Below are 26,351 nucleotides of genomic sequence, written 5' to 3'. Positions count from 1 at the left end.
GCAGAGGCAATGAAGATGATCCTGCAGCGTTGATCACTCACAATACAGCCGGTAATTGACTTCCCCTGAGTTTCATCCCTGCTCACATGAACCGCTGGCTACGTAGACAACATTTTGGCACTGACGAGCTGTAGACCAGAGCAGGGAATTCGCGGAAAGCATAGGATACTGCTTTCTATGACCAGAGTTTTGGGAAGTTGGCACAACGCTACGACAGATAACTAAATTGGAGCGGCGACTATGTACAGAAGTAGCTGGAAGGTATAGCTAACCGCTGAAAATGAAACATTTGTGATTTCCATTGTAGTTCCCACTTCGCGACCGACTGGTCCTTACTTTCCGAATAGCTCTTGTATTATATCTCTTATCTCGTGTCCATGTTGCGCCACATGGCACGCAGCATTTCTGGAGTGATTTGCTGAAAGGTGATGCGTTTTCTCCTGCTGCTGTGCTGGCCTTATAAAGCCGGTGGAGTACTCCAACTTTCCCTGTGTCTGTGAGGCGACCTCTGCAGAAAAAGGCTCGCATTAGTGTCTAGCAAGTTCTGTTTATTTTGAAGAATTGTTTTCCTCTTGTTTGCGCCTGCAACTGCTTGTGTATGTTATATGGTACACAGGGGTGTCTTGGGTGTAGTCTGTCTGGCAGGGGCCGTCTGTGGCAGACGTAACACATTGGCATCCACGTCCAGTTATTGGGACAGTGTTATTAAGGAGGTAGTTGAGATTAAATTAGCGAGGAACCTCTTTAACAGGGATGGAGGTTTTTGTTTAAACTCTGTTTGGAATCCGGCTCTCTCCCTTGTCAAAAAAAAAAACAGAGGGACAGAGTCAATGCTACCTCACCTGCGAGTTCGTAATCTCACTGTCGATGTCTCTGACTTTGCTCATCTTTGGTGGCACTAGTGTTCAGTGTGTGTATTATCTTTCCTGCATCAGTCCGAGAACCAAGATTTTAAATTTGCATTTATGTCACCTGTCCATTGCAGTTTCCCTTGAAAATAGCAGGGTGTTCTCCTGCCGAAATATCGGCGGTCGCTGAAAGTGTTACCTGGCTGAATTCCCAGAAGTTATTTCAAAATACATGTGAACCATACATGGCTCCTTTCTGTTCAGCAGTTAATCTTATACCATTTAATAATGCTATTCAATGGCTAAAAATCTTTGTCACCCTCCCATGTCATTTTGCTAACCTCTATCATGATTTGCACCAGGAATTGTTTGGCTTAGCTGCAGACATGATTCAAAACAGTGTCTGTGCAGTTCTTCCCCAGAAGAATCCCTTAAATATTTCTTACATTCTAAATGCCAAATGCAACCTACTACATTCTCACAATGAAAAAGAGGTGCTCAGAATAATCTGTACAGCATAAAATTCTGTAGATTCATCAATCATTAGCTGTTTATTGCTCTATATAATAGAGGTTCCAAATTTCCTAGAAAAATTTCCCATGGACTGCAGTGATGGACACTACATGCAAACCACTACAACTATAATGTGCATTATAGAAAAACTAGTGTACTTCAAAATACTAAATCACCGTCAGCTCATAGGTACAGGGCCATATCTTGATAAGCAGAATTTCAATTAGATGCAGACTTCCACAGTAGCCTGGACAGATTTCCTTTGATGGTTTATGTAGCACAACAGGCAACAGCCACAGTCCGTAGTAAAATACATATGCACACAATGAGCACAGAATCTCCCTGCTAACACTATGCCAACCCTTGAAACACAGTTTTCAAGGAGTCATTAATTTTATTCATTCTTCTGACTACAGAGAATGTGGAAAACACATTGGGGCATCTAATGGCTGAGAGCTATCACAGACACATGTATTGGTCAGCAGTCAATCAAACACAGAGACAGTGGGTCATGGCTGCCAGGCTTCTCATCAAAATTAGAAAGTGTCCATAAAGATTCTCATCCTGGCCTATGTCTCAACAGACATACAACAAATTGCACATCTCTTTAGCCCTTTTTTGCCTTTTAGGAGCAACATGGCTTGTACTCAAAGTTAAAGTAGTGAACTTTAACATAATATAAATGATGTGCACCACTTCGGGATCCAACATAGTTCAGCATTAAAAAGTTGGCCGATTCTTCCATACATCCTCCCGCCATACCTATCCTTTCAAAGGCAGGGCTACCTGTGAAACCAGTCATGTGATCTACAAACTAAGCTGCAAGCATTCTGCATGGCCATGATAACCAACAAGTTGTCTGTCCGCACAAATGGGCACTGACTATTGCTAAGAAACAGCTATATCGTCCAGTTGCTAAGCACGCTGTCCAACACAACGTTCTTCATTTCAATGACTGCTTCACAGCCTGTGCTATATGATACTGCCCACCAGCATTTATGAATTGTGCTGGCGGAACTTCCCCTACAATACAGCCTACGTTCCCACAATCCTCCTGGCCTCAACCTTCATTAGTTATTGTCCTTCATCCAACTATCCACTTCCCTGTTCCCATTCCAGCAACACACAGCACTCTATTCCACCAACTCGTCCACAGTCTTCTTAATCCTCTACTTTCCTGCTGCCCCCCCCCCCCCACCTCCCTGCGCTCCGTCTAACCATGACTGCACCAGCTGTCCTACCCTCTTACCCTCTCCCAACCAACCCTGTGTGCTCCCATAAGTGGCACTTTACCATCCCCCACTGCTACCCTGCTTATCCCTACCCCTCCCTACCCCAGCCTTCTCCTTACCCCCACCTCTCACATTGCTTTTCCCATAATGCACTGTTGCTCACAGTCTGGCCTCATTAGCTAGAGACAGTGATTTTTGTGTGTGTGTGTGTGTGTGTGTGTGTGTGTGTGTGTGTGTGTGTGTGTGTTGTGATCCTTTTGGCTGAAAGCTTACTCGTTTAGCAGTCTTTTGTTTTGACTGGCTGTGACTCAACATTCCAGTGAGAAGCTACCTATCCTTTTCACAATATTGTGATTATTCCATCCTGAACTTTCCATAACAATTGACCTTGTTCGTTATTAGCAGGATCAGGATTCTGTATGTTTTATCAGCTGTGTCCTTGGGATAATAAATCATTGGTTTGTTCATTGAAAGTAAATGAATTCATGTTTATTCAGCAATTTTGCAGTTCTGCTAAAGCGAATTTTAATAATTCATACTGCAATTAAGTCTCATGCAACAACTGAATGTTGACATAGCCTAGGGACATTTCTTATTTGATATTAAGTATAACCAATGATTCTGCCAAAATTTACAGTTTTGTTTTATTATATTCCTATCATGTTTGATTTGCTTTTCTTGTCTTCCATTGGCTTGATCTGCCATCAATTTACATATTAAGATGTTATTAATGCTGTTCTGAAGAGTCATTCCAATAATGTAGGTCTGGCGATACAAAATCCTGTAAGTAAATTTTAATGCGTTGCAATATGATATTGCAGCATTATTCCTTTTTTTTCACATTATTAGGCAGAATACCTATTGGGGACAGTGCTCACTGAATTTGATATTGCAGGAAATATTTTTCACTTTAGAGGTGTTGTACAATTATGTACTAAAAGTATGTGTACACTTTTAAATCACAAAAATTGCTGTTACTACAATCCCTTGGTTACAAACTAGTGTTATCCATAGTGGACAATCATTTCAGATTGTTAAATAATGTTGTTTATGCTCCTGTTTTAGTTTGCATTTGAGTTTTCTCTTATACAAATCCTCCTTATCCACTTACAAGATTCATGTTACATGGTGGGAACCTACTGTTACAAATATTTACTTACATTAAAAAGCATTATTCATAAAAGATAGCATGAGTATTCAGCAAGATCTTATAACATTGCAGTATGGTGCAAACATTCACAACTGGACTTAAGTAAATAAAAATGCACATGTGCTCCTACAACATAGTGTGGTATAAAGTAGTATCTGTTGACACTGGATTAATGTCACAAGTAGAGCCACTGGTGTTATATAATACTTTGGAACAAAACTTCTAGAAATATGAAACTGAATCATTACTGAAAATTCAGTTACGGGTAAACTAAGTGGCAGTGATTCATTAGGAAAATAATGGGAATACAGTTTCTTAATATCAGATACTGCTTGTAATATACATGCTGGAATAATGTTCAAGTGTGTGGGAACCATATCAGGTTGTATTAAGAGGGAATACTGATCTGCACAAACAAGAACGTACAAATGGTTACAAGCTTCTTTGGCTTGCTGGTGTTTTAACAGAAATGCTGAAAAATCTGTACCAGCAAATATGAAGAAGTATATCCATATGTGCCATAAACCTCCTTAGAAACTTCTAAGAATTTCTTTTGATAATAGTATTTGCAGATATTTTCCTGGATTCAGCTTCTGTATAATTTGTGAGGTTATGATTAGGCTCACACCATCCTGCACAGACGAACGCAAGCAATTCTTCCCCTAGCTTAATCCATGTATGAGTGGAATGAGGATAAACATTAATACATGATGTAATGAAGGTGCCATAAATATTGTAATGAACCAAAAAATGCCTCTAGCCATAGTACTGTGTACTGGGCACTGACTGCTGTAGTTGACAACCTGTACTGACACAGCACCCCCAAAATCAGTAAGCCTCTTCCAAACTTCAACTTATTTCTGTGAGGCTAGTCCTCGGACATTGGCCACCCTTTGAGATGCTTCTGTATGATGGAGGAATGCAGCAGTGCTACTTTACCACATGATCAGCCTCCAGACAGTAGTAGTTGTACCCCAAAGGGTCAGTCAGTCATCATGGGACATCTGGACTATGCTATGATGCCCACACAGCAGCCGCCACTACATCTTGAACCTTTGACTGCTACCCGATCACCAAGAATCTTTGCAGCCCTGTTCTCTGCCACCACCTCACGTCAACTTGTCAGCATCCAGCCAGCTTTGCATATACCAGGGCTCAAACTGAGGTCTCCCCAGCCCTGCACCACTGTGAACTGACACATTGCTGATTTCAGGGCATTGGGTTGCTCTGCCATCACTTTGCCACCTTCCCTGGGACAACAGTAGATGATGCAGCTGGGACTGCTAATGGCTCAGTTACATGAGATGTCCACAGTGGGATGACACATCTGCAGTGGGAGCTTGATATGTGCCAGGGCTGACAAGGATGACACTGAGTGGACAATGCATTGGAAGACACTGTGGCAATGTACTTGCTGCATTCACTGAGGCCCCGGAAATCAACAACCATGACAAAGAAGGCTGAATGATTGTAAACAATAAACAATGAAGGGCATTTATATCCATGGACTGTCTTCTTCTGCTACACCCACACCCATCTCTAAAAGATAATCACTTGCCCACTCCAAGCTATCCTGACACCCAGTCACAATATCAACATTAAGCATCACAATCAAAAATGCAGAATAACTCAGCAGATATAGAATTGCAGAGAACACAGTTATAACCAGTGCTTAATTTGTGATGGTGTGCACCAGTATGCCATACAGGTACCTCTAATTTTAAAAAAACACACACACACTCAGAATTGCAGATTCTGAGATATGGTATGGTAGAACTTTTGCTGCTATTTACATGATGTAAAACAAATGTTGTGTTCGCCCTTTGAAAATGCTCAGAAAAGTATTAAAACAACATTTTAATAAGTCTAAATATCAAAAACACCCCTGGAACCTCCATTGTTTTTTTCTTTCTTTTCTTTTCTTTTCCAAATCAAATTCTGATTATTAAAAACTAGTTTCACCTTTTACACTGATTGCTAACTTACTTATTAGTGGTCTGGTTATGTGCTATTAATCAAGATGACTGATTCACTCTACCTAGGCTATTATGTAACATGGCTGAAAAGGAATATCTTTTCTGGTGCGCAGAATGGTCACTACTTTGAAGGGGGAAAATGTTGATGCTATTCCAGACACACCATTTGGCTGTTTTTGTTTGGTCTTCCTGGTAACCTGTTACTGTGTACTTCAAGGGCTTTAAAGATCTGCTGTTTAATAAATACACCTAGAAAAATTATATCATGTATTAACCATGTCTATACAAACAAGCACAGTTTGGCTAGATGGTCAGACAAGAAAATCAGATACATCAGTAGCAGAGTGATTTCACATCTGATTCTAGGTGGTCATCTCTTTCAAGACAACAACTAGGTTTACCTATTGTTAAGACATAATGCACTAATACAAAATGATTTTATTGTGAAATGTTAATCAATATGAAGATGATTACTTGAACAATGCTTCAGGAATGAAAAGTAGATTTTTCAGGAAAAGGTGTGTCTCTTTTAAAGTACAAGTATGTAAAATACTTTTATGATACTTTTAACTGTGAATAAATACTGTATGCTACTTTAGCACCTTTAAACACTATTGTAAAAGAGCAAATTTTCCTGTTTACACTATGGTAGTAGGAGTTAATGCTTTTCACCTTGAGCTAATCACAATTGTGTTCACAGGGTTGCCACAAGTTTCCCTAAGTGAAATTCCCTGATTTCCAGACAAATTTTAGCATTTTACTCTGACAAATTTTGAGATATCATAGGTACGTTAAACCGTATGTTGACAATCTGTCTTTGCAGCTACAGTACAAGAAACAACAGCGCAAATGAGGAAATATCTAAAACAAACTTGGAAAAGATGGCATTTCCTGATGTGAGCAAAAATCTTAAGTACTTAACATCAACATCTTTTGTAACAAACTGTTTTATATGGAGAAAACAAGCCAAATGGTATATTTGTTTCAGTAAGACCATTGATGTTATTTTTCTTCAAAAGAACAAAACACATTTGTTGACAAAAAAACACAGTTCCTTGGAGTCACAAGACAGATTTAAAATACCTTCACTGATTTCAGAAACAACCTCAAAAAAAAGTAGGCCTCTTGAAAGAAGTGTATAAGGCAGGAAGAATTGTGTAAATCAACACTGTACGTGACCACCAATAAACCTGTTGATACACTGTCTGATGGCTGCCCTAAGGAAATAACCAACAGAAGTTAAATCTGGAAAATTGGTGGCAAAGTCTGTGGTATTGTACAGAGATCATGTTGCCACACTAAAGTTGGCAAAGCAAATCAGTACCACAACATTAGCAAGGTCTCTTTACAATCCTGAACACCACATCGCCCATATCAGCTCCACAACACCTCCACATTGAGATGAATATAGTGTCAAGCATGCCAGAGCTCTCCCAGTTCATGACCTCATCTTTTCAGATGGATATATACATTTGTTAATGTCGAACATTGTACCTCAAGAGAGAGAACAGTTTGTTACTTACTGCATCAAATGATGCTTTGCTAGTGTTTGCTAGTCCATGACAGTTGTAAATTATCTAGTACTCCTGTGGCAAAGGTCTACAACAAAATTAAGTAAATCTTTTATTCATTTATGTAATAAAGTGAACTAATATTTCATGTGTTCTAGTATGATGGGCCTTCTCCCAGAGCTATCAAAGAACCCACAGTTATGGCCAGAGGAAAGTAATTTTGCCTGGTCAGAACAAAGTCAATAGTCCTCCGCTGCCAATCCATGAAACAGAAAACATTGGAGGCATGGTACACTGACCACCAAGAAAAATGTCAGACATCCATCTTTCTGTAACACCATGCTGCTAGTGGGACATCACTTAGCAACTCTTCTAGTATATGCTGGAGAAATTCAGAGCACTGATCAATATTTGAATGTTCATAACACAAAAGGACAGCTGATAACTTTATCATGTATGAGCCCACACCAGTTATTTATGCTGACATTATAATTAGGATTTTCTTCCAATCAAAAGTGAACATTGTTTATATTTACTCCATCTACAGATTTGAAAGTGATATCACCAGCCCATACTGCAGAATCTGTGTAGTTGCTATGAGTCCAGTCACTTGCAGAAGGAAATTGTAGACTGGAATTCATCTTTATTTAATGCCTCATGAACATGAATTTGACATGGGTACAAACCACTACCACGCAGATTTCTCAATGTCTTACTTATGCTCATATGGAAAAATGTGCGCTGAGATTTACTGCAAGAACAGCCGTTGAAACCCCAAAAGCTTTTTTTTTTTTTTTTTTTTCAAATTGACTTGGCCTGAAAACCAAGATTTTTTCAGACATGCAACCATGAAAGACTCCAAGGACATAAGTAACACACATTACTGGAGCTTACATCTCATACTGCAATACTAGCTTTACATTAATATAGCATGAGGCTGTGCCAAGTAGCCCCATTGTAAATACCTTGGCCCCAGAAAACAATTGTATTTTTCTTAGAGCGTCCAGCAGCATTCATAGGGCTTTCAAAAAGCTTTTCACTTTATTTTGTGACCAAGAGTGATACACAATGTGAGCAGGTGAACCTCTCCTTAGGGAAAATTATTAGATACCAATGAATAAGGAATATTTTACATTTTTGTTAGAAACTGGGTCATTTTATATCCACCGATTGGACTAGCAGCTGCCATTCAGTGCAAATGCTTGTTGCTGAATGGCGCATGTTTGCAAGAACAGTGTTGGTACTAGAAACCCAGTGCTAGCAATCAGGTGACCAACAGTAGTCAGTTAAGGTTTGGATGCAGTGTAGCAGGAAGTCATTCTGCAAATGTCAACTGGGACAACAACTGCATCACTTGTCTTCATAACTCTGAATACAGTTTGGAGTAATCAGACAGAATTTAGTGAGAGGTTGTGCTATCTAGTATGGTATTGTGTCCTATGTAAAACTGATATTCCAGACATATGTACTGTTGAACCAGAACATTATGACCGCCCATTTAATAATATGTTGGTCCACATTTTTTGAAATTTGTTTTTCTTAGTAGCATGTTCATCCATCTTTTTAGGTTAGTTATGTAACAAAGCACAATACTGTAGTGGTTACAGCAAGTACTGTTTAAGCCACAAAGAGAAGAGACACACTAGCTTGATTCCATGTCAATAAGACATACAAGGTCTGTTTAAAGCATTCTGGAATTTTGTCCACAAAATTTTTATGTGCTCACCTTTTACTTATTGTGCATGGTCTCCTTCAAAATACACTCCTCCACAATTGATACACCACTCCCAACATTGTTTCAATTTCAAGAAACTGTCTTGGTATGTCTTGCTGGATCACACAAAGCACCGTCTGTGAATTTTCTTTGTCTTCTGTCATTGCAAATCTTCATCCTTTCAATGGGGTTTTCAACTTTGGAAATAAAAAACGTCTGCAGGCACCATGTCTGGAGAATACAGAGGATGAGGCAGCATACTGATTCTGTTTCTTGTGCAATAGTCACGCAGGTGAAGGTCTTTCTGGTCCTGACTCGTGAACTGTGGGACAAACTTAGTGGAAAGGTGATGCATTCCAAGGTGCTGTGTCAGGATTCCATGACATGATCCAACTGAAATATTACATTCTTCTGCAATCTCTCAGACAGCAAGTCTTAGATTGGCATGCACTATTTCATTAATGTACCTGGCATGAGCATCATTAGTACATGTCGAAGGACATCCTGAATGAGGGTCATCTTTTAACTTCCATCCAACCACTTTTAAACCATGCTAACCATTCATGGCTTAAGCACTCACTGCCGTAGGCTTCCTGCATCATTTGGAGTGCCTCTGTAAAGGTTTTCTTGAGTTTTAGCAAAATTTAATGCAGACACTATGCTCCTCTAACTCTGCCATCTCAAAATTCACAAAATGTGTAACACAGCATTCCACTCAATACAGCACTGAACAATAGCTAACAGACATACAACAATGAAACCTCTGGCAGTTACACTTTAAACACAGGCACATGCAGCAACACCAACCATGTTATGCTCCTGTACATCATTGGTCAGAGACAGCAGAGGACTTGGAAGAGCAGTTTAACGGAATGGACAGTGTCTTGAAAGGAGTATATAAGATGAACATCAACAAAAGCAAAATGAGGATAATAGAATGTAGTCGATTAACTCAGGTGATGCTAAGGGAATTAGAGTATGGAATGAGGCACTTAAAGTAGTAAAGGGGTTTTGCTATTTGGGGAGCAAAATAACTGATGATGGTCGAAGTAGAGAGGATATAAAATGTAGACTGGCAATGGCAAGGAAAGCGTTCTGAAGAAGAGAAATTCGTTAACATCAAGTATAGATTTAAGTGTCAGGAAGTCGTTTCTGAGAGTATTTGTATGGAGTGTAGCCATGTATGGAAGTGAAACACGGATGATAAATAGATTGGACAAGAAGAGAATAGAAGCTTTCAAAATGTGGTGCTACAGAAGAATGCTGAAGATTAGATGGGTAGATCACATAACTAATGAGGAGGTATTGAATAGAATTGGGGAGAAGAGGAGTTTGTTACACAACTTGACTAGAAGAAGGGATTGATTGGTAGGACATGTTCTGAGGCATCAAGGGACCACCAATTTAGTATTGGAGGGCAGCGTGGAGGGTAAAAATCGTAGAGGGAGACCAAGAGCTGAATACACTAAGCAGATTCAGAAGGATGTAGGCTGCAGTACATACTGGGAGATGAAGCAGCTTGCACAGGATAGAGTAGCATGGAGAGCTGCCATCAAACCAGTCTCAGGACTGAAGACTACAACAACAACAACAACAACAACAAACATCATTGGCATGGAATTACAAATGTTCTGGATTTTTTTTTAAAAGACCCCATATGCTTGCACATAGGCTCATCAACTGTAAATAAAAAGGTGGAAGCCACAGCATAAAACTGAATTGTGAATTTTTGTCTGTTTTATTTGCTGTGAAAGGTTGTGATGCTACATCAAAATAAGTAATTTACTAGTAAACATGCTATCAGGGGTACCCATACCCAACTGTAACTAGTGCCCATATTCTAACATGATACTTGGAATATATTAATTCTTCAATGAGCAACTATTAGAAATGAATGACAGGACAGTATTGCAAATGTAAACAGCAATGATTCTACATTGCACAAATTTGACATGTCCTTGGTGGGTTTCTGGAGGTATGTGCACCAGAAGTCTATGCATTGGTCATTCAGACCCTGTAAATTGTGGGGCACTATTTGTGAGCATTCATAACTGGCACTAAGTAGCATCCCACAAGTGATCCTTAGACAGTTATCCTGCTGGAAGATGCCTTCACCACTGGAGAAAACAGGAAGGGATGCAGGTGGTCCACAAAAATGCCCATGTAGCCAGCAGCTCTCAAGCTTTGTTTGATTACTATTGTAGGACCCATGGAAGCACAAGAAAATGTCTCCCCAGTAGCATATTACAGCCCTCAAAGGGCAGTGTTCATGGTGCAAAGTATGTTTTGAGTAGATGTGAATTGGATGACAGTGTATCCAGGCAAAATATTCATCCAACCAGGCAACATATTTCCATTGATTCATGGTCCAATATCGATGGGCCTCTGCTCAGTGGTATCATTGGATCAACATGTGAACACAAAGTGAGTGATTGCTGCAGACCCTAATGCCCAACTTGTTCCCACCATTCAGGTGTGTTTCAAAACACTTGTACTGCACCAGCGTGATATCTGCCATAGATCACAGCTTATCTGTGTTACAGAGTGGGCAACCCTGAGATCTCTATGTTCTGTGATGAGGCTTGGATGTCCACATCTCGTCACCTAATCATGTTTTCACTGTTCTTCAACCACTTTCCATAGATTCTCACAACAGTAGCATGTGAACAACCAACTAGCTTTGCTCTCTGAGATGCATGTTCTCAGATGCTGGATCACAACAATCTGTCCTTTATTAAAGTTCCTTATGTCAGTGAATGATTCTCCTTTCATCTCTGCTGCACTCACAAACTTCCCATACTGTGTTCTGTGTCAACAATGTCACCAGTTGGCATTCAGTCTTGTGGAGGACAGTGGTCACAATGTTTTGGCTCATCAGCATATGATCCAAGGTCAGACTTCCATCACATTATGACAGTTTGGAAGGAATCCGTTTCTGTGAACTTTAATTCTGTACAGTATTCACATTATTTTTCTATGTTTTTTGTTTTTTTTTCTGCACTACCTTATAAGTGGTAAAACAAATTTCAGTTGCCAGGACTCAAATTGGCAAACTCGGTGTTAAGATGTTTAACAGCGTCAACTGCAGAGGTCGGTGTTGCAGCTTCTGTTGAGTGAGTATGCACACACAATGTACAGGAACTGTTAGGGGCATCAAAATTCATTATCACTGAAAAACATTTATCAAAAAACATTATTTCATAACCCGTTTTACTCAGTTACCCTTATCGGATGACTTAAAAAGCATTTTACCCAAAAAAATTTCTGATACACAACCTCTGAGAAAAAGAGCTGGTACATTACATCTGAAGCAATCTTCCTACATCGCTCTTCTTTCAGAAAATGTGTGTGGGTACAGAAACAGGAATAAAATGAGATAGTGTAACTCTCTAACAGGGAATATTGAGAACTTCTCTTGAGCAACAGGTTATCAGCCCATTTTGAATACTTTAAGTGGGCATGTTTCTTTTCTTCATTTGGGGTTAAATGCACGAACTTTCAAGCATAAGGATGTAAGCGTACTGTGTTCAACTGTGGAAAGTGGATTTACATCCTTCTTCCCAAAGCAGTGTGCACTGAAGCATTTAGGCAACCATTCTTCCTGCATGCCACATGCAAATGGAATGGGGAAAGAAGCCCTAATAAATTGTAGAATGGAAAATTTCTTCTTTTATGCACTTCACAATGGTTTGTAGAACATGACTGTAGCTGTAGAAGACAGTAATTCATGATTTATTATGTCTCTGATCTTTTTTGTTTGCTGGTATATTACTTCTAATATTGAATGCAGTTTCTTACAGTTTCTTGCAGATATATCACATAGGACCCATTCAATGTACTGATTATGCTATGCTATGAAGTCATAATACAAACAATAATCATTGAGATTCTGAGCAAAATATACTCAAAACACATCAAATGGAAACATTCTTCATGTATAAGGTTGCTGATGGATAAAATACTTTTGACAAATCTCAGTCTTGCATGGGGAATGTTCTGATACTTTTATGAACACAATTTATCAAACAATATCCCGCATTTGACATCATAAGGCCCACTGATCTAGTTTAGGAAACCAATGAACTGGATTGCTAACAAGAACCTAAAATACATGATTTATTTTATGAATGTGCCAAAATGCTGCTGAGAAAGAGTCTTTTATTCTGCAGCAGGATTTGAATTTTAACAAAAATTCCTGACTCATTACAACTATATACTAGACTACAACTCAAATTTGGACCTTTGCCTTTCTTACACAGTGCTCTTATCAGCTGAACTACACTTCACAGCATTTCACAGCTCATTCCAAGCATAATTTTCACAGCATTTCTTTCCTACTTTCCAAACTCTATGGATGTGTGTCTATTGCATTGTGTAGCTAACAGCCCTGAAAGAAAAAATGCAACACTGGGTGTCTTAGACACAGCTCACGGGGTGCTTCTAGCAGGAGGAATAAAGTAATGGCAGGTGAAAGCCCTGGTCTTAGCTGTGAAGTTTGTCTGCAAAGCTCAGCTGATAAGACAACTTTGCATTTGTAGTACTAGCTCAGCACAATCTAAATCTGTAAGGAGATTTAAAATGTTGCCAAAACCGTGAAATTTTGCTGTGTACTAATATATCTTCATCTGTGTTATATCTTCTTACAGTGAATGTCTACAGTGGCAATCTCATAACTGTCTTATACACTTCTGTCAGCCTCTCTCTCTCTCTCTCTCTCTCTCTCTCTCTCTCTCTCTCTCTCTCCCTCTCCCTCTCCCTCACTCACTACTCACTAACTCCACCCCCCCCCACCCCTGCCACCCCCTTCATATTGCATTATGTGGTAGCGCACTGGGTCATTCTGCTTCCACACTGGGTGTTGACACTAATATCCAATCATTTTTAAGTTCTGCAGTTCTCACAGATATACAGATCAATATCAGGAAACTGAATTTGTAGCGATGCTTTTGGGGGTCACTGGTGAGGTATGACAGTTTAGTAATTTCTCATTATTGTGCTTAACAAAACTTTCTCACACTTCATTTACCATCTGTACCACAGACAGAAACCTGGAGGTCACAAAAGTTGCATTCTCTTTTTGTTTAAATATATAACTGCTTGATTGTGATAGCAGGAATGTAAGTCACATGCACTCAGCAACCATTTGATGACACAGATCCTATGTGCACATGAACATTTAAGCATCATCCAAGAAGTAAATACAAAGTTATAAGCATTTTTATCACTATAAATACAAGGGAAACCAGTGTGTTATGGACTCATGGTAAAGCATAACCCTTCCCCATATGGTTGCAGCATGTCCTGAGTAAAAAGAGGGTCCCAGTATCAGACGCCCAATCGGTATATCTTTCTTAAATAGTCCTTTCATCATCACAGATATAACAACATAGCATTCATCCGAATGTTCTGATGGTAGCTTGAGAGCACAACTGTAGTCGTACACAGGATTTTGCTCATCCTGAATTACAGGTGACTTTTTTGTTTTGATCTTCTCATCACCACAGAAGCAAGTGATTTTAACAAAAGTATTCCATTTCACTGAAACAAAATTCAAGCAAAGTAGTAATATTAGACCAAGTTTCAATTAATATGGTAAATGACACAAAACATTTACAGGTAATTTACATAAACACAATACTGGAGAATAGTTACCTGGAACATGGAAAATATAAAATTATAAATTCATGGATTATTTTATTCTTATTTTAAAAGTAACATAAAGTCTAACTTTATTTTTGTTTGGTTCTATCATCTCCTATTTTCCAGATACACCATCTGGTGATAGTCAGCCACTTGATAAGTAGTTTTAACGCAGTTGCTCAGAATAGTGTTCACCGTCAGGACTTGGACAACAAAGTGAGAGAGAAGAAGCACATAGCTTCTATTCACAAGATTATACATCAATGCCCCAAGTTAAATGAATATATAAAGCCCATGTTCAGCTTTTTGGGAAGAGATGATAGGGTTCAGCATACCATTTCACCTATTACATAGTCATCAGTCTTTTAACTGGTCCAACTGAGTAATATATTTCTCTCTATGTTAAATTTCTCTTTATATTAGAGTACCTGTTACATCAAGCATCCTTAACCATTTGTTCTGCATTTTGCTTACTTAACTTCAACAAACAAATCAACAGTTGACAACTAACAAAAGAAAAGGTCAAAAAGACGTGAGAACTTCAAGGGTTTCTTCCTCTGGCAAGAGGGATGAGCTGTTGGAAGGAAGAGGACTGTTAAAAGCTCAGGTATTTAGTGTCTACAACAAGGAACACTGCTGACATTTAATATCATATTGGTTTCTGCAAGAGATTTCATTGGATTAGAATGGAGACAAACTTATCTATGAAATGTACATATTGCATCACAATGTTATTTTATTACATTTTAGTGGCTCAGAGTAATCTGTCCTGAACAGTTTTTTTATCCCACAAATTGCAGCATGTCTTGGATTTCTAAACAATTGCTTTTCTTGTGGAGCATTAAGCTTATATATGACTCTGAAGCATCACCACTTATGTGCATATGGCAGAATGCATTTTCTATTAACTTTTTCAGCTTTCATTAAAAATGAAACGTTAAATTTCAGAATGATGCAAGCAAGATATTTCTCAAAAATGTCCCTGTATAAGGAAGTGATGACTGCAAAGTCTTGCACCTAGAAGAATAAGAATACTCCTGATTTACAAGTTTTTTCCAGTGTTGTTGACATTAATGTATTTTCAGGTGCTAAGCTGGATTATAAAAAAAGAATGGCTCTGAGCGCTATGGGACTTAACATCTGAGGTCATCAGTCCCCTAGAACTTAGAACTACTTAAACCTAACTAACCTAAGGACACCACACACATCCATGCCCGAGGCAGAATTCGAACCTGCGACCGTACCGGTCGCGCGGTTCCAGACTGAAGTGCCTAGAAACGCTCAGCCACACTGGCCGGCCTGGATTATAGATTCCATTTTTATGCACATTATATTGATGATTGCTTACAATGGAACATTCCCAGGTGTAAATAAATAATCTTCATGGAACTTGGTGGGAATATAGAGGAGTCAAATTATGCAATATTTTGCCCAATTTCACTGTTAAGTGGTAAAACACACCCTAAAAGGTAATTTGGCATATTAAGTTTAGAGGCAATACAGTGGAACTTCGATTTTACATTCTCTCATTTTAAATTTTTTGTAATTCTCCACCATAAATTTGTAGCCCCTGTGAAAAATCCATAAGATTAATGCTAAAAATGCCCCGATTTTACATTTCTTCCTAGTAAGATTTACCTCAATTATAAGTTCTTAGTTGACGTCTCCCTTGACTTTGTCCCATTTTCTTCCTATTGACATTCAATATGACTAAATGAGTTATTATGTGACACAAAAGATAGATGTTTTCACCATGGATGATGGTGGAGTTAAGGGAGTATTTTAGGCCATTGTGGAGAGGGAAGATGTGAGAGAGAAAATGCTGACATAGTCCACAATCAATGTTGCAACCACAACTTCCAATATGGAGCTTAATGTGCAATTATGATACAGCTATTGCCAGGTTGCAGTGGTAATTGAAAAACAAGACAGTCAGTGTGAAGTGTTCCAGACTGAGCCAATACTTGGTGAAGGGGGTCAGCCACCACCTCCTCTTGTGCCACTTATAACTACGTCTCATCTTTTTGCACGTATTTCCAATGCACTGTATTCAGCAACAATACCAACTGTCAAAATTTTAAATTCAAACACTAAGTCTCAAGGAATATGTTTGGTCATAATTGAGGAATAGTCGCCCATTTCTGGCTAATGAACTCTTATTGACTGGCAATCTTGTTAAATCAGCAAATAGCCAGCACAGCCACCACATCACACTAACATACGTAAAATGAGCTTGTATGTGTGGAGAGTGGGAATGTCTCTTCAACAATAAGTGCATATAGGGGTGAAAGCATGTTGTGAAGTGCTGACAATATACTTTTCATGCAAATGGTGTGCCTTTGATGTGATAGGTAATGTTAGTGACCAGTCTGGAGTAGATGGTGGTAGGAGGATGTATGGGACAGGTCTTGCATCTAGGTCTATAACAGGGGTATGAGCCATGAGGTAAGGTTTGGGAGCAGGGGTTGTGTAAAGATGGATGAGTATATTGTGTAGGTTCAGTAGACGGCAGTATGCCATGGTAGGAGGGGTGGGAAGGATAGTGGGTAAGACATTTCTCATTTCAGAACATGACAAGAGGTAATCAAAACCCTGGCAGAGAATTTAATTCAGTTGCTCCAGTCCCGGATGGTACTGAGTTACGAGGGGAATGCTCCTCTGTGGCCAGACTGTGGGACTTTGGGAGGTGGTGGGAGACTGGAAAGATAAGGCACGGGAGATTTGTTTTTGTACAAGGATGGGAGGATAATTACGGTCAGCAAAGGCTTCAGTGAGACCCTCAGTATATTTAGAGAGGGACTGCTCGTCACTGCAGATGCGACGACCACGGCTAGCTAGGCTGTACGGAAGGGACTTCTTGGTATGAAACGGGTGGCAGCTGTCGACTTGGGAGGTACTGCTGGTGATTAGTAGGTTTGATATGGATGGAGGTACTGATGTAGCCATCTCTGAGGTGGAGGTCAACATCTAGGAAGGTGGCTTGTTGGGTTGAGTAGGACCAGGTGAAGCAAATGGGGGAGAAGTTGTTGAGGTCCTGGAGGAATGTGAATAAGGTGTCCTCACCTTCAATCCAGATAGCAAAGATGTCATCAATGAATCTGAACCAGGTGAGGGGTTTAGGGTTCTGGGTTATTATGAAGGATTCCTCTAGATGGCCCATGATTAGGTTAGCATAGGATGGTGCCATGGGGGTGCCCATAACCGTACCATGGATTTGTTTGTAGGTAATGCCTTCAAAGGAGAAATAATTGTGGGTGAGGATATAGTTGGTCATGGAGGCTAGGAAGGAGGTTGTTGGTTTGGAATTCATAGGGCATCTGGAAAGGTAGCACTCGATAGCAGTAAGGCCATGGGCATTAGGAATGTTAGTGTACATGGAAGTGGCATCAATAGAGGCGAGCAGGGCACCGTGCGGTAAAGGGTAAGGAACTGTGGAGAGTCAGTTGAGGAAATGGTTGGTATCTTTTATATACGAGGATAGGTTCCGGGTAATAGGTTGAAGGCAGAGATTCTCTCAGTGGGGGCACAGTAACCGGCCACAATGGGGCATCCTGTGTGGTTGGGTTTATGGACTTTAGGAAGCATGTAGAAGGTGGGTGTGCGGGGAGTGGTAGGGGTAAGTAGAGAGATGGACTCTGGGATGAGGTTCTGGGATGGGCCTAAGGATTTGAATAGTGACTGGAGATCTAACTGGATTGCTGGAATGGGATCAATGTGGCATGGTTTGTAGGTGGAAGTATCTGATAGCTGACAGAGTCCTTCAGCCACGTAATCCTTGCGGTTCAAAACAACGGTGGTGGAGCCTTTGTCTGCAGGTAGGATTATAAGATCGGGATCAGTTTTTAGATGGTGGACTGTGGTTCTTTCTGCGGGTGTAAGGTTAGTATGCATGTTGAGGGATTTGGGGAATGATGGTGAGGCAAGGTTCGAGGATAAGAAATTCTGGAACGTTAACAAGGGGTGGTTTGGAGGCAGTGGGGGTGGATCACGGTTGGATGGAGGAGGAACTGAGTTAGGCAAGGTTCAATGTTGGTCTTTTGTTGAGTCTGATTGGTCGGGTTGGTGGCAAAAAAGTGTTTCCACTGTAGGGACCGGGAGAAGAAGAGAAGGTCTTTAACTGGTTCCGCATGGTTGAATTTGGGACTGGGGCAAAAGGTGAGGCCTTTGGAAAGCCATGAAATAAATGGCCTAGTTTCAGCAACAAAAATTGTGTTTTAGTGTCTCACTATGATGTAGCCAGACTAATGGTGAAGACAGGGGGATAGGAAAAAATGAAAAAAAAAACATACAGTTTTCACACACCGGATTATCTATTAACAGACCTCTATTTTCCTTTTAAAACATATAGATCACTTTCACCAGTATCTAAAGTTTCTGTAGCAGTTCTGACATTCCATAACAAGATGAAAAGTTAGCTTGATTGTTTCCATCTTTATATGCTCTCATATCCATCAATTTAACACACAGCAGGTGATATTTTGATTATTTTGATTGGTTGTACTCCACATAGTATGTTTTCTGGTGGCTATAAGAATTAATCATCACAAGTCTTCTAATCATTCTTCACCCTCTCTCAGAATAGGTGGTCTTTTTAATAAATGATCATAAGTTAAATCTTACTTCCACAAAGTTTTTGGAAATAAGAATCAGACTGACTTCTACTGTGAGATTGCAACATCAGTACAGAGATGAAAAGGTTCAATTTTAGTATTATCTGATAAAAAATTAATTAATAAAAGAAATAGGCTACTAGATGCAAGTCTTATTGAGTGTGACGCCACATTGGGCGACTTGTGCATCAACAATGGGGGTAAAATGACGATGAGGACAGCAAAACACCCAGCCCCTGAAGGGAGAAAATCTCCCACCCCAGCCGGGAATCAAACCAGGGACCCCGTGCGTGGCATTCCAATGCGCTGACCTTTCAGCTAATGGGGTGAACGGTTACTGGATTCAATCATATTAAGTTTAGCCCTTGTGATCTCAATGATGTTTCCATCAGCCTCTTCACCCTCAAGCACGCTGGCCTATGTATAAAGTGCGCCAACCACAAATAACATTGTCTTCTATCATTCCATTGTTGTTTTAAAATAGCAAACCCATACCCATTCCCTCATTGTTTTAGTTAACACAGTGATAACTTGTGTTGTCATATGTCCAAATGAGCAGGAATCATATAAAATAAACAGCAAGAAAGGTGAGAAAAAATTTATGTTCTGTGCAAGAAAATGTCCCACATTCCAATCGGGCAGCACAATCTCACAGTGAGGCAGTTGTCTACAAGGTAATTAGTAATTGAGTAAGCGTTTGGCTCGGATCTGATGCAACTGCACTGTTTAGTGCTTCAAGTGCGTCATTACTAGGGATTAACAACCATATGCGGCAACAGAGTGATACAATGAAAGTTTATTTTATCATTGTTTAATTAAACAGTGATTTAGCTCATATAATGTATGTTTATTTTATTGTTGTTTAATTAAACTACGATGAAACAGTGATTTTGGTCACATAAAGACCACTATTCTTCACACATGTACGAAGCACACCACATGCCCACTCATATTATAAAAATCTGTGTGCCTGCTTGAGGGTTAAGAAGAGCCTTGTCTAGAGCAACTGTTACATATCGAAAGTCTCATAATTTATTGCTTGGAAGCTAGAAAGTAAAATAAAGAACCAAAACAAAAAAATTTGCAAATTTGTGTTACGAAATCTTTCTTTAGTACAAAGTTGCTCTCCACAGTAACCAACATGAGCTACAGATCAGATTACACAATTGTTCGTATTAACTAAAGCTTATGGAAGGACTTCTGATTTACAACTATTGAATGGTATGACAGATAGACTATTCCAATACATAATAAAGGATATGGCTTTTCTTATTTAAAAATGCCACACATTCATTAATTCTAGTAAAACTTCCTATCACTCACTGTCTATAGACTAGTTATATCTTACGTTTAGGCTCTCACCTACCATTAAATATCATTACAAGAAAGACTTTACCTGTCGCTTTATTATTTTTTACAATGTGTGATCCTGAAAGGCTTTTTGCTTTCTTCACATGAATTATAAGCTGCTGGTCACTGCTTTGGTATGACATGGAGACCATCACATTTCCAAGGTTCCGTTGTTGCTGGAAAGGAGGACAGCAAATTTGATAATGACACAAACACTACACATACTCAAAATAAACAGCATCAATCTATACATTCATATGAAATTATGAAACTTAAGATTTTGGAATCTTCCCCATATGTTTTCTTTTCTACTAAAATTTCTTCATTTTTTTATTCTATAGTAAAGATACAAAACGTATAAAATGCATATGAGTGTTCCAGAACATTATTTACATTAATGTCAGTAAGTTAAGTGATCCTAGTGAACTTCCTGATGCCAAAGATGCAGTTAATTCCACTAGAAGCTCAGTTAATAAAAAGTTATGGCTAAGTGCAGTTTCAACCACAGTATGTAATGGAAAAACATTTTGAACCAATTCATACATTCCAAGCTACGGTTATCCCTCATTCAAAAGCAGACACTCTTCTCTTTCCAGAAACCTATTTTGAATTACTTGAAACTAATTAATTTCTAATATAACTGGAATTGAAAGTTTGAAGACTCATGATTTTGATTGCCTATTTTGCGTCAATACTTACAAGATTCTGAACTTTGATAATATATTTCTGTTGTTCTATTGTTTTCTGGATTAGGCAATGCCACTTATTAATTAATTAAATGACTAATAAAGATTTTGAATAATATGGATTGATTTCAAGATGGATGCCATTCTCATAAGTAGGGGATTGCAGACAACAGAAGCATTATAAGGTTCCTTATACTTTTATGATTTATTGACATTCAGCATTTACATAAACCAGGTAATAGTACAGTCTTATAGTTCATATAACATAGCAAAGTCTAAATAAGACAATTTTCAAAACAATTAAATAGTTTCAGAAATAGTCTTACAGTTGACTTTAAATATTCATCTTTATTTGCCATTGACCATATACACCTGTACAACAGAATAGGATGTAATACATAATACAGTTCTCATATATTTAATTGCACACACAGTTACAGACATTTAGCATAATTTTAAGTTTTAACAGATGTTCGCAATCTATACACTAAAAAATCTTTTCATGTTATAAAATGGATTTGCAGTCAAGATCTATGATGCTGAGGGTGATAATTCGTTAAAAAAATTTAGGGAGCTGACTATGGGGGAGTAAGCTGCTTTTACCAATCTATGTCTTGGAGTATCCATTTTAATTTTTGTCCTCATGTTGTGTTGGGGTATATCTCCTCTTATTTGAAATTCGTTTCCATTCAGTTTAATGTATAGTGACATATATGTACTGATTTACAATAGTAAATATGTCTGCTTGTGTCTGTATGTGTGGATGGATATGTGCGTGTGTGCGAGTGTATACCTGTCCTTTTTTCCCCCTAAGGTAAGTCTTTCCGCTCCCGGGATTGGAATGACTCCTTACCCTCTCCCTTAAAACCCACTTCCTTTCGTCTTCCCCTCTCCTTCCCTCTTTCCTGATGAGGCAACAGTTTGTTGCGAAAGCTTGAATTTTGTGTGTGTGTTTGTGTTTGTTTGTGTGTCTATCGACCTGCCAGCGCTTTTGTTCGGTAAGTCACCTCATCTTTGTTTTTATATAGATTTACAATAGTAAGTATATGAAGGTTTCTAAACACAGATTGACGAAATTTCTTTGACCAGCCCTACACATTTATGACTTTTGTTATTTTCAATACATCACATACATGTGCAGAGTGCCCGCATTCCAGCTGTCACATGAGAAATGAGAGACTGTAACAGTACAAAATAGGCCAATCTTACATATTCTGGAGTAGCTGTATTGTGTGTGCTGTGTACATCATGAGACACTGAAACATCATAGGTATGTTCATTACTTGGTGTGCTCATCGATTAAGCTAAAAAATAGCTGTTTCACTTTCTACCACTAGGTGAAAATATGGCACTGTAAGCAGTGAGAATGTGGTTCAGGTGCAGGAAAACTGGAGGAACGATCAAACATTTGGTAACAGTGGTTATGGCATGTTTATTAGAATATGGTCACAAACTACAACATTCAATATGGTCTCCTTGCTCAGCAACATTCTGCATCTGTAACACAGCATGGTCAACAGCTGCTCACAACATATCTGGTGTAATCAGACCAATATGTCATTGTGCACACTCCTTCAGATCATGAAGAGTCTGGATACAGCTCTAATAGACACGATCTATCAGATATATCCACAACCAGATTTCCCATGGATTTAGGTCAGGGGATCTGTAAGGCCACACATCTCAAAATTTCCTTGAGATGATGCAGTCATTACTGAAGGTTTCACAAAGCAAATCTTTCACTGGCAGGTGTGTGTGGTGTGCTCCATCTTGCGTGAGAATAATGGTGTGGACACAGTTGCATTCCTGCAAAGGACCTCCTTGTGCAATAAATGATCCTCACAAAGCTGGGATCACATATTGCACAAGGAGGTCCTTATAATTTACAGATGTCACTGTACACCTAACAGGTCCTCCTCGAAGAATGAATGAGCTTGTGAAACAACACCACAAGTCACATAAGCTGAGTGCAAAGAATATTCCTGCACAATATGTGGCTTACAAGGGTTAGTAGAATCCCATGTTCTGTGCATTCACGGCACCATGCAGACTAAAATGTGCTTCACCTGTCCAAAGAATACTCCCCATCCCCATGTCATCCATTTCCATCCATGCCTTTCTTGGGGCTTCATATGATGCGCATTCTGAATCCTGTGCATCACAAAATCTTTGAATTGGTGGTCAAGGGGGAGATAATTCTCATGGCACTGGCTCCAGAATTTGAAGCATATGCTGCACAGTCAATAAAAGCTATAGCAACTTCATCATCAACTGCCGTGGGAATAGGGTTCCTCCCTCTCCCTGCTGCACCATCTAATTCAACTGTTTCTTCAAATTTCTTGGTCATATCCTTTAGTCCATCTATTGGTATAGGGTCTCTTCACAGCTGTTTCTTTTGGTGATATTTCCACAATGCAGTTCTGCTACTGCTCCCATTCTGATAAAACAACTTTAGCAGCAGTGCATGGTCTTTTCTTCTCAATAGCTATTGTGTTTTGTACAGAAAACTTCAACCTTATTACACTTTACACTAACAGTCACTTCACAAAAGAAATCAACATGCACCACAGAGTGACAAACAGCATACTGTTGTCAGAGCAGGAAACATTTCACATACCAATAGCTTACAGCACCATCTTTTCACTTGGCGTAGAAACTGGACCATTATTTTTTTCAGCATACTCTGTGAGTGCACTGATTAATGAAAGTGCGTACAATGTTTCACCAGCTTGCAATGTATGCAGCCCATACTGCACTACACCTTCAGTTTAATTATAATCACCTGGTATAACTGATATGTTCTCCCCAGGTCAATATGGAATCCTCAAATATTAAACACTCTATCTTCTGTATTATTAGGTAGTCCTAAAAGAAGATGGTGGGTCCTGTCAGGGTTACACAGAAGTTCGTTACAGGAGAACCATTTCACTACAGCATCTAGTGGTTGCAGTGACATTTGTTGTAATACTGAGCTGTCCTGATGAGGTGTAATTATCATTGTGTCATTGTGGCAAATCACTTTTTGAGGAACGTGATGCAGCAAATTGTTGACTGCAATTATGAAAAAGAATGATGCAGAACTGCAATATCCCAGTATTAACAATTTTCATCATAGAACGTTTCTCACCGTGGCATACTGCTTTCTGTTACTCAAATATGAAGCTATTAATTTTATTGATGTATTATGTACCCTATAAAATTCAAGCTTCTCAAGCTTTACTTAGGTCACAAAGAACAAGTGAAGCATTATTCTTATTTTCAAAATCAGTGCTTATTGGTTTACAGTGTTAAGAACTGCTGAAGTGGTACTTTTTCTCCATCTTTAACCAAACTGGCTGTCATAAGGGAGGTTATTTCCTTCAAAATAATCATATAGTTGATTGTATAGAACAGTTTCAAATATTTTGGATATTGTAGGTACTATTGAGACAGTTCAATAATTCTGTGGGCAGATTTTTGTCTCCTTTTTTAAAAACTGGTATAACTTTTAAAATTTTCAATGACTTAAGGAAAATTCCAAACTAAAGACATAACTCTTGAAATTTTTAATGACTCAGAGAAAATTCCAAACTGAAGAAATTTGTTAAAAATGTGTGCCAAAGGTTCACATATCAAATTAAGAGTTTTCTTAACAAGGTAGCTGGATAGCCAGTAATTATCCACAGTTTTACAGTTGGAGAATTTTTTTACCACTATTATGTCATCAGTGGATGTGATAATTTTTCACTGGCAACTGCTCACCAAGTAGTTCACATGCAGACATGATGGCCAAGTTGTCATCAGTGGATGTGATAATTTTTCACTGGCAACTGCTTGCCAAGTAGTTCACCTGCAGACATGATGGCCAAGTTGATTCTGTTCCCAATTTTTTCCACTGAAGGCATAAACAACCCATGCAATTGATGTGTAATTCACAAAAAAATTGGCTTATATCAACTTTTGTGAATCACAGACTGTCCCTGACAAAAATTACAACTCCATGGATCTGTCCTCATTCCAGCATGACACCATAAAAAGTCATCATCCTGTATTATGGTTCTTATTGTCACAGTCTCATTCTCTGGGTGTTCGCTGCTGCTGTTTCTGAAGATAAGTTTGCTATGTTTCTTCTGGGCCTCAGACGCATTCTATAAATACTTTCTGGTGCTGCTGTTTTTGAGTTTTCTGTGGAACCTCTGCTCTCAGGTGTAACATGGTCTTCTGTTGCTGGAGTAGAAAGGATGGCATCCAGATATGATGTAAGAAGTTTTGTTTGTTGGTTTCTGCTGGTTGCTGATGTGTTTGTTGTCAGTACTACTTCCTTACTTGTAGAGCTGCCCTTAAATTTTGCTGCTGCTTTCACTTCTGTAGTCACTGTAACTGTACCTTTCAAAGGTGCTGTTGGGGATGACAGAGCTATTCCCAGTGTTGACATTGATTTAGCTGCCTGAGTTGATATTGCTCCTGAATTTGACACTGGTTTGTTTTGATTTCATTTTTGCTAGGAGTAGGATTTTGGCTTTCTTCATGGCAGTTCCATTCTCTATCTTCCTCAAGAGTTCTTAACACATTTCCCGCTTCCCTGTGATGTTCGTTTGTAAAGCTTATCTTGTGAAGTATTCCCTTAAATAGCTGTTCACATTTACATAGGTAGGATTTGAGATGCTTCTGCATATCTTCTGGAACTTTCTGTTTGTAGCTGTTAATCAAAAATTCATGCATAAACATTTAGTTAAGTCATGTCTCTGTGGAAGGCTAACAACATAAAAGTTTATGAGTAATAATTAAGGTATTGTCCCCTTCACTGTCCTCATCACAAGCTGGCTGGCTTTTATTGTGATAAACTTCGCTGGCACCCCCACTTATGATGCAATTGCTGTCAGGCATTACTGTTCTTTTACAGACCTTAAAACTTACGGAGAGTGCACCCTATTTAATAATACCGGTTACTTATGAGCCTGGTTGACTATTTATTAGAATTTCTATTGCAACCCCATTATGACTACCTACTAAATTAAACATTTTAGGTTCTCTGACTGATCTGTTTCTATTTTTGATTTGTTTAACTTTTTAGCTGCTACAGACGAGCTCTTTGCATTCTGTGCTGAGGCTGCTTTTGTTATGGTCATACTCCTCACAAAA

At 39.0% G+C, this 26,351-nt stretch overlaps 1 protein-coding gene across 1 annotated transcript in view; it reads right to left on the bottom strand.

The window, feature by feature from the left end:
* Positions 1-14,102: 14,102 nt before the first annotated feature.
* The window catches only part of LOC124777122 (synaptotagmin-15-like), a 252,021-nt gene continuing 239,772 nt past the window's right edge, over positions 14,103-26,351 (bottom strand). The window contains exons 8-9 of the mRNA XM_047252408.1: positions 20,591-20,720; positions 14,103-14,482 (exon numbers count right to left, since the gene is read on the bottom strand). Coding sequence (XP_047108364.1) covers positions 14,169-14,482; positions 20,591-20,720 — 444 coding nt within the window. The 3' untranslated portion in view covers positions 14,103-14,168. The remainder of the gene's footprint in view (positions 14,483-20,590; positions 20,721-26,351) is intronic.

This window comes from Schistocerca piceifrons, chromosome 2, assembly GCF_021461385.2.
Source record: "Schistocerca piceifrons isolate TAMUIC-IGC-003096 chromosome 2, iqSchPice1.1, whole genome shotgun sequence".
NCBI classification, from domain to species: Eukaryota; Metazoa; Arthropoda; class Insecta; order Orthoptera; family Acrididae; genus Schistocerca; species Schistocerca piceifrons.
This window is presented reverse-complemented; position numbering and strand designations above follow the sequence as displayed.